This window comes from Coregonus lavaretus (assembly GCF_964263955.1).
Source record: "Coregonus lavaretus genome assembly, chromosome: 2".
Taxonomy (NCBI): domain Eukaryota; kingdom Metazoa; phylum Chordata; class Actinopteri; order Salmoniformes; family Salmonidae; genus Coregonus; species Coregonus lavaretus.
This window is the reverse complement of record NC_139989.1, coordinates 32,874,810-32,892,869: the sequence shown is the minus strand read 5'-3', so window position 1 is coordinate 32,892,869 and position 18,060 is coordinate 32,874,810. Positions and strand designations below refer to the sequence as shown.

At 42.3% G+C, this 18,060-nt stretch overlaps 1 protein-coding gene across 1 annotated transcript; it reads left to right on the top strand.

Moving 5' to 3' along the window:
* Positions 1 to 346: 346 nt before the first annotated feature.
* LOC311138055 (kinetochore-associated protein DSN1 homolog) lies at positions 347 to 17,404 on the top strand. The gene is made up of 11 exons (XM_084172705.1): positions 347 to 403; positions 721 to 754; positions 935 to 1,250; positions 1,546 to 1,619; positions 1,765 to 1,837; positions 2,044 to 2,131; positions 2,682 to 2,732; positions 2,816 to 2,887; positions 3,201 to 3,348; positions 12,187 to 12,274; positions 15,856 to 17,404. Exons 1-11 carry the CDS (start codon positions 369 to 371, stop codon positions 15,960 to 15,962), a joined length of 1,086 nt encoding a protein of 361 aa, XP_084028831.1. The 5' UTR covers positions 347 to 368; the 3' UTR covers positions 15,963 to 17,404.
* Positions 17,405 to 18,060: the final 656 nt, after the last annotated feature.

Genomic DNA, 18,060 nt, shown 5'->3' with positions numbered 1-18,060 from the left:
GCATATCTGTATTCCCAGTCATTTCAATTGACAGATTTTCTTATATGAACCGTAACTTAGTAAAATCTTTGAAATTGTTGCATGTTGTGTTTAGATTTTTGTTCAGTATAATAACGGGGCCACCTCAGATTCCATTTGGTGTCAAACCGTGCTAAAAACTGGGTTGTTTCAAAAGCTGAATTATGGTAACCATCTGGTCCCCCCCCCCCCAAAAAAAAAAATGGTTCATGCAAAGAAATGGTAGCTAGAGCCTAAGTAGTCCAAAGATGCTCCTAGGGGGCCACGTCGCTCAACACTACATTTCCCGACATATCTGTAAATGGGAGGGTCCGATTTGGTTGTGCGCGGGCAGATTTTTTAAAAGAAAAATGGCGGATATTAATTCTGTAAAGCAATCGGAAAGGTTTGTATCTTTTTAGTTAATAACGTTACTGAAAGTTTTTCTGAAGTTCAGTGATTTGCTGTGAAGAATTGGGTGGAATTAACGTGCTATCTCAGTGGGTCATATTGGGCTTTCCATCAAAGGAGGAGCTTGCTAACGTTAACTTCCGACACTGCCCGGCTAACGTTAGCTAGCTAACACCGGCAATAATACGCCTATTTTAAAGTTGTCCTAGTGATAGTCACGTTGATAGACAGTTAACTAGCCATTTCAACATAAATTATGCTCACGTGGTTGTGTTGATCTTTCTCTACCTCTTTTTCCATTGATGTCATCAGCAGCTGCGACAGCTCTGCTGAACGCCAGAAGAAGGTAAGACACTCAACAGCTGATCGTGTTGTGGTCTAGGCGGTTTTGGTTGCACATAAGGGCCACTATAATATTCATAATACAACCTTACTAAAATGGTAGCTAGCTGATGAAGTTAGCATACCACTGACGATAACATACGAATGATCTAAAAGCCCACTCTCATTTTGTCTGTTGATCAAGGTCCACCAAGAAGAAAACCCTCAGCAAGGACTCAAAAGACTTTGCCCTGGGAGTCCAAGCCCAGCAGCTCCTCACCCCAAATCTCCCCACAGACACACTCCTGCCTCCACCAATACCCAGATGTCAGAAACAACAGAGGTACAGATGGAGCCAGCTCTGGAGCTGTGTTCTGGAGGAGAGGGGCAGGGAAGGGACCCTGAGGGGGGTGTTATAACAGAGGGTCGATCGTTGAGCCCCAGCAGAACGCGAAGGAAATCCTGGAGGAGGTCAACCAGGGGCCGACGCTCTCTCCCTGCCCTCCCCAACACCAACAAGAGTGAGACCCGAAACCCGTATTTTTCAATATCTTAAACATTGGTTGTGGTGTCTGGGATGGGTGACATTCTAGCCAGAGCGTCCGGTCGGATAGAGAGTATTGTTTACTTACGTTTTGAGAATTAAACATATACTCATTCCGAGCTATGGCTAGAGTCAGCCACCTATCCCAGGTTGACCCTAAACAACAGTGAATGGCAGTAAGGGAAGGAGGCACAATTGGGGCTAAGTGATTTACAAAATATTATCTTGTAACCTGTAAACGCTAAGCTTCTGTCGAAATGGCTCTCATCCAGCTCTATGCAGGTCAATCAGCCAATCCCTACCAGAGGAGGAGAGGCTGGAGAAACTGATGGAGGCCTCTATGAGGGTACGTTTAAGTGATTAGAATTCACTGGGGGGGTGTTTTGAAGGTCAGGTTAACTTCAACCTGTAGGTTATTTCAACATCTATGTGATCCTGGCTGAGAATTTAGCTAACTTTCTGTGTGTCCCATCTCTCTCCTCTGTCTCCAGCTGGCAGTCGAGAAATTACAAGACTCACTGAGCACAACACCCAACGCCAGTTTAGAGTCACTTCAGACACAAGGTTGGTAGAATCCTTGTAAGTCTATCAAATAAGTAGTGGTTTTGGATTGTAACATCTGGCAAAAAAACAAAAACGTTTACCTCTGCCCCCTACTGGTTTGATGTTGTATTTTGAATGGAGCTTAAGCTGTGTGCAGTGTACTAGGCATAAGTGTTGTCTAATAGTGTTAACATTATTCGTTACTACCGTTCTTTTCCCTGTGTCAGTGGAGGCTGTACAGAAGGGGTGGTGTTGCCTTGCCAAAGACCTACGCAGTGAGCCTCCGTGTCAGCAACCTCCCACTAGCACAGCCAGGTAATGCTGTCTCAAATCACAGCCCTCAACCTCATTTTGTTCACTGACTTAACACGCGTCCGTAAACAAACATACTTACCTTTTTCCTGAACAGTCTATTTTGCCCTTTCTATTCCAGCACTGACTTTTTCCTCATCCTTTAATATGAGAAAAATAGGGCCGGGATGATACCCAGTATTGCGATACTCGTTTGTATCGTGATACTAGTCAGTATCGTGGCAAGGAAACAAAACCCAAAGCGGATTTAACTTATTTAGGAAAACAATCCTAATGTTGGAAACAAGCAGCATCATGTTGTCATCCAGAGTTACATGTATGTTTTTCCCCAGGCTATAGCACACAATATTTCACATGCAGCAGGTTTTTAAAGGACCAAAGAGTTAGGCATGCTTCATGTTTTAATTTTTGCCGTGGATACTGGTATCGGCACAGCCCTAGAGAAAGGGCTGTCATTCTTCTGTATTGTCCTTTTTATTTCTAGTTCAGGCCTTTCTGTATTCATTCAGTCGTCTGTTATGGCTCCCTTTTGACTGTCTCTCTTTCTCGCTAGTGACACTGCAATGCAGAATACCATGGAGCAGAAAAGGAAGGCTATACACAGGTAACTGACTTCCCCGTCATTGTGTGTGTGTGTGCCTGCAATGAATAAAGATTGTCTATTTTTATTCTACCTGTGTGATTCAGGCTGCAGGCTGAGAGTGCATCTTGGGAGTCCCTGTTAGACAAGCACCGGAGTAAAGCTGAAGAATTGGCCAGGTGAGCACATTCTCACACATACAAATGACATGCACTCGCCCACTCTCGTTCCGCACTCGCCCACTCTCGTTCCGCACTCGCCCACTCTCGTTCCGCACTCGCCATGCTCCAAGTTTCAGGTTGTCAATAAAGGGATTTTTCTTCTCATATGCCTGGTGCTCCAGTCCTATTTGGGCTTTAGCCAATAACTGTGTTTGTTCATTGTACTGTATGGCATAATAACGATACAAGAGTTGGCTACAGCCCATTTTAGGACCATGGTTTTTGCCTAGTGTAAATGTGTCGGTATATCTCCTCATCTTTCCCTTTGCAGGCGAGTGGAGCAGGGCCAGGAGAAGGGGGTGACGTTAGACCCTAGCTGCCTGGCCCAGTCCTCACAGAGCCAGCTCATCCAGAACAAACCTGATTACCACAGCCTGCTCTGCAGACAGCAGCCCATACTGTCCACCATGGACATGGTGGTAAGACGGGCAAACTAGTATTATACTTCTTGGGGATGGTTTCTTGGACACAGATTTGGCCTAGTCCTTGACTAAAAAACAAGCTCAGTGGAGAATCTCTGCTGAAATAGTTTTTGTAGTCCAGGATTTGGCTGTATGTGTCCAGGAAAAAGCCCTGTGGAGTTTATAAAAAATATTCTATTAGGCATATCTTAACTTCCATTTATGTCACATTTTCACTTAGTCATACATTTATGTCAGTGGGAGCCTACAAGTAATTGAACATTTGTGGATTCACCCCCTCAGTGTTCCATGTCCCATGCTCAGAAAGTAAAAGATGGTAGCTGCAGTGCACACACTGTAGCTCCAATGCAAGAAAAAACATTTTACAGCTAATGTGTCTGTGAACATTGTCCATACTTGCCTTTATGGTAAAGCAATACATTTTTCTAAATTTTTATCACCCTTGTGTGTGTGAATGAATCTTACATAAAACGCCCATTAATAGCCCGAGCTAGGGCTGGAAGGTATACTGTATTTGTCTATATACTGGTATTTATGCACGGACCGGTTTGGGTCTTTAGCTTACCTTTGTATAACAGTATTTAAATGTTTGGTTTGTTTAAATGTTACTCCACTCGGCGTGTGTAATGTCCGTTTTTATAGTTTACTCCGTTTTCTACTTGAGTCTTCTCTCTCCTTCCACACACACCCAGCCCATTGTCACTCAAGGAGAGTAGTTTTTGCTCTACCACGTGTCACAAGTTCAAATATTAGCCGTTCACTCGCAGTGACAGTCTTCATGGTCAAGACTGCAGATGCAACAAGATGTTGGTGACAACGATGCTGCTTTCCACTTTGCTTCATAATATAAATCCACAAGCGTTCTATAATTACACTATTCGTTGGTGTATCTTAGTGTCTGCAAACAGCTAGTTTGGCTTTTTTTTTAGCGAGTTGTGGCTAAAATAAATCATGTTAGTCGCTAATGCTAATCAGCTGGCAAGCTAGCCAGCTAGCTAAACGGAGCTAGCTAATACGGCCTGATACCAGTGATGGTGTAGGCTTAGATCAGCATGTTGTTTGTACAACAGTATATTCTAAATCGGAGAGGAATAGGCAACACATTAATATTTTAGCTACATCAAGTAAAAAAGCTAATTAGGGTCCACTGGGAAACACTGACCAACATTTTGGTTCCTACCCTGTCACAATAACTCCTCCCTGGCTTTTTAATTCGTTGACATGTCAAAGGTGCCCAGTCACTTTTGGTTAAGGTTTGATTGAACAGTATAAAACAATCAGAATGGAGAATGTATGCGTTGCCACGCTAGAGTCATGCACTACTCATAAAGCATGTTTAGAAATTGTATTATTCAAAAACCTAAAATACAATACAACAATTTTTAAATATTGTGTCATGTGAATTTCTATCTCTAATTCAACCTAAGCTTGAATCATTACCAGAGGTTGTAAAGCTCTGGTTTTAATCATCAATGATTTCAAGGTCCACAATCCACAAGTAATTATCGGTAAATTTATTCAAGGAGAGCTCTCCTCAAAAACGCAAACATACTGTTTTTATACCCCTTGACAAACTAAGACACTATGCTCCTCCCACCTTTAGGTGGCTTTCTTAAACAGTTTAATAAGGGGGATAAAAACAGTTCCCGCCTTCCCCCTTGAATGGTTAGTAACGCCCCCTCTGTTAGTGGGTTGACACTACATGATAATTCTAACATTTATACTGTGTTTGGGGTGAAATTCTTTAGTCATTATTCTTAAATTCCAAATTAATCTAACAATCCACCCCTTTGACTAAATATTCCCACATTCATGATAAATGTATTTTACAAGCATGATTAATCTCAGAGATCACATCAGAACTAATAAACATTTCATCCAATTGCGGTCTTTCAGGGTCCAAATCCTCGTCATCCACCAAGCCTGGAGGATCGTTTTTCACATTCCCCTGGTCAGAGTCCGGAGTCAGTCCATCTCTCATCATTGTTTAGATACTGCATTTCACCAACGCCTGACTCACCAATCCTCGGACACAGGGAACGAGACAACAACCACATAATACAAGAATACCCATACAAACACTGATCGCTCCTAAGATGGTGGCTGCTAGGGTTTTCCATTTACCAAATATTTAATCAAACCACCCTATCCACAATGTACTAACTTCTGAGTTCAGTTCATCCTTCACTTAGTGCAGTTAATTCTGTAAGAGCTCTGGTGACTGTCCCATCCAGTGTGGTGTTGTTAGGGATAAATATGCAACAATGGCTTATCTTTCTATAGACACCGGCCCTTTCTGCCTGATCTAGAACCAACCTCTACTAAGTTATGAGCGGGATGGCGGATAATCGCTCAGAGATCCCCTTTACTGCATCTCTAGTCTTGTCAATAAATCGTTGTTGGTTGTAATAGATATAATTTATCCAATCCATATTTTTGTTTGTCACCCACCAGAAAAATGTTGTAGTAAAAAACTCCCATATTTGATTTATAGCTTTGTATTCGTCTGGAACACCCCTGGGGATGCCTATACCATCTATCCAAATTGGGCTATTTCCTTCCTGACTTATTTATTTTTCTCCTAATTATTCTTCCTGTCACTGGTCTTTGATGACCAATTCCTACAGGTTGGACCAACAATACTGGTGCACAAGTACCCACCCATCCCTCTGGTAATGTCTGCCGAATGCTCCCTTTTTTAGTGTATGCCCACCACACATCGGTCAGAGGGATGGTTAGGTTCCTAATTTTTCCCCCTCCCTTCCTTTTTCTAAATCGGTCACATTAATTATCTCCTTACAGCCATCAAAATCACCCAAATTACGGGTGCCATTTCTATGTCTGTAACACTGGTATTCGCCAGGAGTTAAAGTGAATCTAGGTGGGCTGGCCCAGTATGTCAATTTTGCCAGCCTAATCCCTGTGCAATTTGGCTCTTTTTGATTGGACCCCAGGTCTAATACACAGGGAAACATTGCCTTTGGCATTGGGGCGGTCAACATTGTTGGTCGCCCAATGGAGCATGCATAACAATTGGTCTCCCCCAAGGCCCTAGCGGTGTATTTCATCCACTTTAACCAGAGATTCTCATCAGGGACCCCCTCCACTTCCCCATTGTTCCATTCTTTGAGGAGAAAATCTTTCATAGTGGACGGGTTAGTCAAATTGACTCCGTCATCCCTTGACTGATTTACTCGGTCTATTGCCATTAATGGATTAATGACAGTACCTGCTCTCTCTATATCTTTTTACTCCATTAAATGTAATCTTAGACAAGTATCCCGTCCGTATACGTCCGCGCCAGCCCAGTAAGTTCTTTTCATGTCCTCTTTAGTGACCTTTACTATCGTTACTACCATCTCCGTGGGGATGTCGTTATCTTATCCTCCATCTGGACGTCCAGCCCCCCCCCGTCTCATATCTCCGTCCCCCAGTATGTCTAAATACCTGAGCCCAGGAACAATCCGCCGAGGGAGCTGAACATAAATACAATGGGATTTTATAATCCCACGTTGCTTGCTTATCCGCTCTGATAAGATCCCTAATCATAATTTTGAATCTTACTCCCCACCCTTCTCTGACTCCTATTTTGTAGATCACTCGCCCTTGATGGTCAGTATGTCGGGTCGCTTTCCCTTTTATTTCTTACTAATGGTAAGGCCATAGCGTAATTGGTGCGAGGTGGTGGTGGATCTTGACCTACCACGACCATTGCCGAGACTATGATGCAGCTCAGGGTCACTCATATTCCCAAAAACCGCCAACCCTCTCCTGTCTTGAGTCCTTCTGCTCGGTACCACCCCATACTCACACCCTAGGAACACACTACAGTGATGATAGGTCTGGGTAGGAGATCTTCGTTGACAGAGGTGAACCCCGGACCCTGTGGTCCAGTTCTGCTCGTCAACTCTGCGTGTGCTAAGCGGTGCTTGTATGTGGTCTTACCTTCTTGCAGTGGGTAACATGGACCCAGGTTCCTCTCTCTGCTATTCTAATGGCCAAGGTGGTGACCAACATAACCTGATAGGGCCCTTCCCAACAGGCCTGCTTCCAGTTTTCCTTCTAGTGACTGGATGCTCACCAGTCACCTGGTTAGATAGTGGGTCACCTTCTCCTTTAGTTCACCTGTGGGGCACAAAACCTCTGACATACGGGTGTGGTTAATAAACTATCTTCACACGTTCAGATTAATCTAACAATTTCTGACTGCATTCTCTTTTTAGACTATCTAAAAAATTTATTTATTTTTTAAAAGTATTTTGTCCTCTCCTTCGTATATTATTTAATACAATTAGCCTCTTCCCCCTCTTGACACATAGTTCTGCTTATGTGTCAATTTTTTCCACCTTCCCAAACATTCCCTTAGGTAATTTATCAACCAATTGCCATGCCTTTCATTTTTGAGATTGTCTTTTGCTTCTTTATTGCTTCTCCCACTTCCTTTGTCTTTATGGCGGCTAAATTCGACTTTCATTCAGTTCAGAATCAATTAGTAATCCAATCAAACAATCTCTTATCTTGTAAAAACCACTTATGTTTAGTTCAACTTCTGTTCTACCCCGGCTCTCCCGGGCTTGACCTGAAGACTGATTGTTGGACATGACAAGTCCATTTTTTAGGTCACCTAAGTATTCTGCCTAGCAACAAAGAATAAAAACCTCTATGTTCGTGATTAACCCAGTTATCTCTAATAGCCCACCAAAAAAAAAAACATCATCTTTAAACCACGACCAATGTCATCCCTCTTTACTCTCTACCATTTGGGTAACATCCCTGATATATTTATGAAAAGCTAAGACTGTTTGGGAAGAGAGCAACAACATACCCTGTTCTTCCTCAGAGTTCCAAATGATTTTACCATGGACTGCCATTGCCTAAATACTGCCTAACTTCATAAAATCCCTCAAAATTCCTCGAGTATACAATGATTATTTAATTGATTACTCTAAATCTGCTACATGTGATCTCATTCAAATGATCCATTATCAATTATTTGATCCACCCCCTAGTAAAATATATCTCCTCTTCTATTCTGGAGTTCTACCTCTCCCAACTATTTCCCCTAGTGGCCATAAAATACTCTGCTCTCGTCTGTTCCTTTTCTTACTCTGTTAGTCTCTGCTTTTCAAGATCCAGAAACTGTTATCTCTGTCTCTCAGCCTGCTTGTTTTTCAAACCTAAACAGTTTCCTTCTCTCTTTTTCTTTTATTCTCTCCCTCTCTAACTTCCTCTGTCTCTCTAAGTCTGTCTCTGCCTCTCCTTTTTCCCGCCAACCAGAGCCACAAATCATTCTCCTTGTCCTCAACTCAACCCTCACAGCTCTATAATAATAATAATAATATGCCATTTAGCAGACGCTTTTATCCAAAGCGACTTACAATCATGCGTGCATACATTTTTGTGTATGGGTCTATCGCTACTTCCCTCCTATCATTACTGAATCAATGATAATACATTTACATTCTAGTCACCCAGCAGACGCTCCTATCCAGAGCAACCTAGTGAATACATTTTTATTATTTTTATCTTTATATATTTTTTTTACTGGCCTCCCCCCGTGGGAATCGAACCCATAACCCTGGCGTTGCAAACACCATGCTCTATCAACTGAGCTCCATCCCTGCCGGCCATTTTCCCCCCTACCCTGGACGACGCTGGGCCAATTGTGCAACGCCCATGAGTCTCCCGGTCGCTGTCGGCTGCGACAGAGCCTGGATCCGAACCGGGATCTCTAGTGGCACAGTTAGCCCTGCGATGCAGTGCCTTAGACCACTGCGCCACTCAGGATAATAATAACTGCAATAACTATCAATAATAATTATAATAACTATTACGAATTATATTGTCCTTTTTCTGATGTTCTAATTGTAGTCTTTCATTTTAGTTTAAAATATAAAGTTATTTATAACAAATCCAGAACCCACCACAGGCTGGCGCCATTCCCCCAGCACAACAGCCAATGCCACTTGCTTCACTGTAACGAAAATAAATTATCGTTTTTTTTAAATTTTCCAATTATTTGTATTTTCCCGCTAACCCATTTCAGTTCGCTATTCAATATCTTTAACAGTTTTCTCTGATTCGGCCCCAATCAATAAAACAAATGCTTGATATTATTTATCAGCATACACTTAATGACATTCCTACCATTTGAACTATGTCCTGTCTCTCACTCCCCCCCTCTCCTGCTCCTTCCTACATTATGGGGGAGGCGCGGGAAACTTCTCTACAATCTACCTTCTTAGGAAATAATGTCATTCGTACTTGTAACATATTTTCATAGATTATTTAGAATACTACTAAAGTTATCTTATGCAACTTTTAATACACGTAAAAACTCTCTCCACCCATTCTCTATTGAATAAGTGCGTCTTCCTAGTTACCCCATAACCACGCCTCAAATCTTTTATTTAGCATTTAACCAACCAAATACTAAGTAGTATCCGGTTATCATTTATACCCGCCGTTGAATTTCCTCATACACACATATTTCACCTTATGCCATTCAAATGCCCAACACGACATAATAGTTCAATTCAACTCTCTATTGGTTTTTCAAGTCGCTCCGGACCAGAGCGTCTGCCAAATGACCAAAAATGCAAACGTAAATTTCTCAACTTTCTCACTCATTACGTACGTCTACGTTTGAGTGCGAAAGCTCATACATATGCATAATAATATGCCATTTAGCAGACGCTTCTACCCAAAGCGACCTACAGTAATGTGTGCATACATTTTTATTCTATTTTTATGGGTGGTCCCGGGGATCGAACCCACTACCTTGGCGTTACAAGCGCTGTGCTCTACTAGCTGAGCTACAGAGGACCACATCGTTGGACTTTATAGGTACCTCTCAAATAATCGCTTTGTGGTGTTTTTAGCCAATTCTTAATTGACACAAATCATTTTTTCAAACATTTTACCCGTTGAACCAAAAATATTGACTGTCATCCTCCTTTTCCCCTGCAGTCACGATGGTTAAATATTCCTTTGTCCCCGTTAAAGCATTTTCGCGCTTAAAAAAAACACACTCGCTGTCTCTAGCCCCTCCTTTCGCTGTTCTTTCAAATTAGTTCCAGTCTACATGCATCTGTTTGATCATAAATTCAAATTTTTCTACTTCGAGATGCCCAATAAATTCATACCTCTTCTCCCACATGGATCCATAAAACATATTTCTTTCATCTCCCGTTAATTCTCGGACTTGTTTAGAAGATGTCTTTCCCATGGCGGAACAATAAGAAATCCCTCCCCCCTTTTTGTTTTTTAAATAATTCACTCCCGAATTATTTTCGTAGGAGCTAATCTCTTAGTGCGCCTCTTGCTTTTGTAATTAACCCTTTAAAATTATTTAACCCCTAACCCAGAGTTTCTATTTAAAACTCCGGTTTCATGAAAAGAGTAAGTTACCCAATTTTCCTCACGCTACTTATTTTTTTCTCCACCCCTGAAATAATGATCACGTCTCCCGAGGGATTAAGTCTCACACACATACGACCTTATCATCTGCCAAACTTGTTTGCAAAGTTCTAGCAAATGCCCAGTCGTATATAGAACTCCCGACACATCCCTCTCATACGATGATAATTAATTCCCTGTTTATACTGAACATTGCAATTCGTACAATGACAATATTAACTAGTTTACATTTGTGATTGCAATTCACTTTCATGTCATTTCGGACTAGTTTTTTTTTTGTAATAGCTATTTACCTCTAGGATCAATTGCGGACCCTTCCTGTCGTAATCATTATTACCTTCTTTGAGATTTTGGTAACCTGTCTGCCCTTCACAAGAATTCCTATTCTTATACAAGTTGAAATCATTTCACCAAAATCCATGAATAAAACTACTGACCTTTTCCTTGTAGGTTGGATTCAAATAATTTTTCAAACTCGTTAACGTCTTTATCGTTCATAAAGAGTAATCACCGGCCTGTTTATTAACCTTAATGTCGAAGGCCAGGACTATTCTTCACGGATGCAATCACCCGGCCGTGCACGGATTTCGGTGTCTCTAGAACGATAAAGATGTATTAAGATCCGGCTCGAAGGACCAATCTGTCATGTGAATTTCTATCTCTAATTCAAAATAATAAATAAATAATTGGTCATTTAGCAGACGCTCTTATCCAGAGCGACTTACAGGAGCAATTAGGGTTAAGTGCCTTGCTCAAGGGCACATCGACAGATTTTTCACCTAGTCGGCTCGGGGATTAGAACCAGCGACCTTTCGGTTACTGGCACAACGCTCTTAACCACTAAGCTACCTGCCGCCCATTCAACCTAAGCTTGAATCATTACCAGAGGTTGTAAAGCTTTGGTTTTAATCATCAATGATTCAAGGTCCACAATCCACAAGTAATTATCGGTAAATTTATTCAAGGAGAGCTCTCCTCAAAAACGGCAAACATACTGTTTTTATACCCCTTGACAAACTAAGACACTATGCTTCTCCCACCTTTAGGTGGCTTTCTTAAACAGTTCCCGCCTTCCCCCTTGAATGGTTAGTAACGCCCCCTCTGTTAGTGGGTTGACACTACATGATAATTCTAACATTTATACTGTGTTTGGGGTGAAATTCTTTAGTCATTATTCTTAAAATCCAAATTAATCTAACATATTGTGATATGATATTTTGCCAATATCGCCCAGCCATAGCACGAGCGTTTATTTGCCTCAACCACGGAGAGGCCCTGGCTTTTGTTGTGGAGATGGGCGCATATGGAAGTCCGGCATTTTATTACTGTTCAAGTTGTGAAAAGCTCACATCACCCTCTTAAAATGTGGTTTGCTAGCTCTACATGTAATTAAAAAACGTCTATGTTCCTCCATAGATTGACACCCAGTGTAAGATGATCAGGGAGCTGCTGTCCATACAGGAACAGTCTCAGGCACTGGTGAAGGAGACAAGCAGCAGATTGGGTAAGGACATGTCTTACTGGATGGATGGGTGTAGTGGTTCTCAGGGTTGTGTTCAGTAGGGCAGAACGGAGCAGAACGTTTGCAACAGAATATTAAAAACTGTTTCGATTTAGGTAGTACCTTCCCCTTTCATTCTGTTTCAAAACATTTTCTCCCTGCTGAACACTATTTTCTTCAATTAAAGCCCCCATGCACTCTTTATTTGTATTTTTAAATCATCACTGTGTGTTTATTTTATGAAAAATAACAAATTTATTTTGATTATTTAATTCCCAGAGCCTCCTTTGGCTGTTGAAATGCTCAGTCTGATCGTGTGGGTGTTAGGAAGCAAATTTGAAGATATTTACATACACAGCCCTGATAGGATGGTTTAAAGCCCACCCCCTTACCCAGATGAACAGTCATTGGTCAATTATAAGCAGATCACCTTGTGAAGTCATGATGTGGGCCAAAAAGTTCCATCCTACCTGAACGGGCTGAAATTAGTCTTTTTTTTTCAAACAGCTCTTACAAGAAGGGCGTTATCATAATTTTAACAATTTCAGTGTTATTTCGACCTCATAGTGTGGAAATATTTAAAAACAGGAAAATCACGTTAACTGCACTGCCCCTTTTAATTGTGTTTGAGTATATTCTTTTTGTGTTTTTTAAATGTACAGTGTATTCGGAAAGTATTCAGACCACATTTTGTTACGTTAAAGCCTTATTCTAAAACAGATTAAATATTTTTTTCCCTCCTTAATCTACGCACAATACCCCATAATGACAAAGCAAAAACAGGATTTTTGAAATTGTATTCAAAATAAAAAAAACATACCTTATTTACGTAAGTATTCAGACCCTTTGCTATGAGACTCGAAATTGAGCTCAGGTGCATCCTGTTTCCATTGATCGTCCTTGAGATGTTTCTACAACTTGATTGGAGTCCACAAGTGGTAAATTCAATTGATTGGACATGATTTGGAAAGGCACACACCTGTCTATATAAGGTCCCACAGTTGACAGTGCAGGTCAGAGCAAAAACTAAGCCATGAGATCGAAGGAATTGTCCGTAGAGCTCTGTGTCGAGGCACAGATCTGGGAAAGGGTACCAAAACCTTTCTGCAGTATTGAAGGTCCCCAAGAACACAGTGGACTCTATCATTCTTAAATGGAAGCAGTTTGGAACCACCAACACTCTTCATAGAGCTGGCCGCCCAGCCAAACTGAGCAATCGGGGGAGAAGGGCCTTGGTTAGGGAGGTGACCAAGAACCCGATGGTCACTCTGACAGAGCTCCAGAGTTCCTCTGTGGAGATGGGAGAATGTTCCAGAAGGACAACCATCTCTGCAGCACTCCACCAATCAGGCCTTTATGGTAGAGTGGCCAGACGGAAGCCACTCTTCAGTAAAAGGCACATGACAGCCCGCTTTGAGTTTGCCAAAAGACACATAAAGGACTCTCAGACCATGAGAAACAGGATTTTCTGGTCTAATGAAACCAAGATTGAACTCTTTGGCCTGAATGCCAAGCGTCACGTCTGGAAGAAACCTGGCACCATCCCTACGGTGAAGCATGGTTGTGGCAGCATCATGCTGTGGGGATGTTTTTCAGCGGCAGGGACTGGGAGACTAGTCAGAATCGAGGGAAACATGAACGGAGCAAAGTACAGAGAGATCCTTGATGAAAACCTGCTCCAGAGCGCTCAGGACCTCAGACTGGGGTGAAGGTACACCTTCCAACAGGACAACGACCCTAAGCACATAGCCAAGACAACGCAGGAGTGGCTTCGGGACAAGTCTCTGAATATCCTTGAGTGGTCCAGCCAGAGCCTGGACTTGAACCTGCTCGAACATCTCTGGAGAGACCTGAAAATAGCTGTGCAGTGACGCTCCCCATTCAACCTGACAGAGCTTGAGGGGATCTGCAGAGAAGAATGGGAGAAACTCACCTAATACATGTGTCAAATCATATCACATTTTATTGGCCACATGCGCCGAATACAACAGGTGCAGACATTACAGTGAAATGCTTACTTAAACCATTAACCAACAGTGCATTTATTTAAAATAAAAAAGTAAAATAAAACAAAACAAAGAAGTGTTGAGAAAAAAAGAGCAGAAGTAAAATAAAATAACCGTAGGGAGGCTATATATACAGGGGGGTACCGGTGCAGAGTCAATGTGCGGGGGCACCGGCTAGTTGAGGTAGTTGAAGTAATATGTACATGTGGGTAGAGTTAAAGTGAACATGCATAAATAATTAACAGAGTAGCAGCAGCGTAAATAGATGGGGTGGGGGGGCAGTGCAAATAGTCTGGGTAGCCTTGATTAGCTGTTCAGGAGTCTTATGGCTTGGGGGTAGAAGCTGTTGAGAAGTATTTTGGACCTAGACTTGGCACTCCGGTACCGCTTGCCGTGCGGTAGCAGAGAGAACAGTCTATGACTAGGGTGGCTGGAGTCTTTGACAATTTTGAGGGCCTTCCTCTGACACCGCCTGGTATAGAGGTCCTGGATGGCAGGAAGCTTGGCCCCAGTGATGTACTGGGCCGTACGCACTACCCTCTGTAGTGCCTTGCGGTCGGAGGCCAAGCAGTTGCCATACCAAGCGGTGATGCAACCAGTCAGGATGCTCTCGATGGTGCAGCTGTAGAACTTTGAGGATCTGAGGAACCATGCCAAATATTTTCAGTCTCCTGAGGGGGAATGGGCTTTGTCGTGCCCTCTTCACGACTGTCTTGGTGTGTTTGGACCATGATAGTTCGTTGGTGATGTGGACACCAAGGAACTTGAAGCTCTCAACCTGTTCCACTACAGGCCCGTCGATGAGAATGGGGGCGTGCTCAGTCCTCTTTTTTTTCCTGTAGTCCACAATCATCTCCTTTGTCTTGGTCACGTTGAGGGAGAGGTTGTTATCCTGGCACCACACGGCCAGGTCTCTGACCTCCTCCCTATAGGCTGTCTCATCGTTGTCGGTGATCAGGCCTACCACTGTTTAGTCGTCGGCAAACTTAATGATGGTGTTGGAGTTGTACCTGGCCATGCAGTCATGAGTGAACAGGGAGTACAGGAGGGGACTGAGCACGCACCCCTGAGGGGCCCCCGTGTTGAGGATTAGTGTGGCAGATGTGTTGTTACCTACCCTTACCACCTGGGGGCGGCCCGTCAGAAAGTCCAGGATCCAGTTGCAGAGGGAGGTGTTTAGTCCCAGGATCCTTAGCTTAGTGATGAGCTTTGAGGGCTCATCACTAAGCACCAAGCTTGTAGCGTCATACCCAAGAAGACTCGAGGCTGTAATCGCTGCCAAACGTGCTTCAACAAAGTACTGAGTAAAGGGTCTGAATACTTATGTTAATGTGATATTTCATTTTTTAAATATATTTTTATAAATGTGCAAAAATGTCTAAACCTGTTTTTGCTTTGTCATTATGGGGTATTGTGTGTGTAGATTGATGAGGGGGAAAAACAATTTAATCCATTTTAGAATAAGGCTGTAACGTAACAATGTGGAAAATGTCAAGGGGTCTGAAAACTTTCCGAATGCACTGTATTTGTTATGATCATGTATTAAGTGTCTACATCTATGATATCTCCTCCCATCAGTGGCTGATGCGGGATTCCAGGATCTCCTCTCTGACCCGGTCAGGGATCTACTGGCAGGACCCGTGTCCTCTGTATCAACCAACGCATCATCCACCGTATCATACTAGTACCTCTTTCTTAGGGTTGTCACAATACAGTGTCACGATACTACCATACTTGATTTGTCATGACAAAAAAAGAAAAGACTAATCAGACTGAATTTCTGGCTTTGTACAAGCAGGACAAAGCACACCTTTAATAGCACAGATTGTATTGTGACCTATGGTCTCGTCCAGGTTCACTCAATGAATGACCAATAGGAGAAAGATCAGTCTGTTTTTTTCTCAGTGTTTCCAGGATTTATGTCATGTCTTAACTCTGTACCCATGGCTCCCTAATTTAGCTGTTCTCTGTGGTGCCTTGTGGGGTTGTGTTTGTAAATAATAGTCTCTCTGGTATCTTCCTTCATGGGATGAATGTGGATTCTTTCTGATATAACTTTATATATTTTCTAATTCTATTCCACCACTATACTAGGATATTCTCCCAAATGACACCCTATTCCTTATATAGTGCACTACCTTTGACCAGAGTGCTATGGGTCCTGGTCAAAAGTATTACTCTATATAGGTTATAGGGTGCCATTTGGGACGGACCCCAGCTCTCCCTACAGAATGTATGCTGTTGGCCACCAGAGGGCGAAATCACCCTATTATTTAAGTAGTTTATTTTCTTGTGTATGATTTCTACATTATTATTATTATTATTAGCAGTAATTATCTGAATTTGTCTTGTCCTTTCTGACCATTGAATCAGTTGGTTTAAAACCAGGTCCAATCCTGTATTTGATTTTAACCCTTCATAAACAAAGAAATATGAAATGTTATTCTATCCCAACTCCTTTGAAACATCTCTTGGTTTTAGTGTGTAACAAGGGGAATAATTCTCTTTACACACAACTTGTTAGTTCTCACAACACACACCCTTGTATCATATGTATAATACTTTACTCCCTGTCCCTTTCTTATCCCCCAATCTTTTCTGTTTTGTCCAGAGATTCAGTCTTCTTTTCTCTCCTCCAGCACTGCTATGTCTATTCCTCTGTCCATCAGGGAGGAAGCCCCTCCCCCACCTCATAGTGACTCCCTCCTTCTCCTCTCACAGGGTCACTGACGCAGAACGAAGGCCTGACATTATGCCAAGTGTTTCACAACCCCCCTTCTTCCGTTTTTCAATCTCATTCACTATCACCTCTTAAGTCTTCTCTCACCATCTTTCATGCTATATGGTTGTGCCTTGCCTCTTCCTCTTACCGGGAGAAACATTAACAACTGAACCTGGCCCTGAAGTCGATGAGGAATGTTTCCTCAGAGATAAAAGTTTAACAGTCAACAGTCAATAGGGTTACACTTGCATGAACAGTGTGATGTCTGTTTTCTAAGAAAACATTTCAGCTTTAAGAAATTGTGTAAAAGGAATCAGAAGGGCTCAAATTCTGACCAAATAAGAAACGGTGTCCTGTACCTGCTGACTCAAATCACCATGATATTTAATGTTATTTATTGCTGTTTTACAAACATATGTATTTTCTGTGGGCTGTTCTTGCGTGGGGGGGGGGGGGGGGGGGGGGGTTGCATGAGAATGAGAGAAAGGACAGGAGGAGTGGGAGAAAAGTGGGGTTGTGACCTTGAGCGCTGGGGAGTCACGGAGGGAGGGTGGTGCACGGCAAGAGATCGATTCTTATTTAGATGAAAATAAGGCTGGGTGCTTGTGGGATGAGAAAGAGAGAGGGCATCTCCTGCTTACAAATTGAAAGAAGTCAAATCACATATTCAGGCACTGAAGAAAGAAACACATTCACAGAACAAACAGGCTATAAAGAGGAAAATACAGTAGAGAACTAGATACAAAATATGGATTAGCTCATTAGTTATTGATCATGTACAGTTTCTTTAGATTTGTCTTATCATATAGAGTTTGTAAATGGAATAAAAATGTATTCAAATAAACAGAGTTAAACGTGAATGGTTTCTGGTGATTCATAAAAGGCCTGGGCCTACTTCTGATGCGTAAACGCCTGTCAGTGCTGTAAAAATGATTATCTCCCTGTTAGGCCAGGTCTTTATGAACTCTACCCCCTCTCTCTTCTCTAACTTCAGATTGATTAGGCATAGACTGTAGAAGAGGGATGTGCCGAGCGTCAGCATAATCCATGGCCAGTTTTGT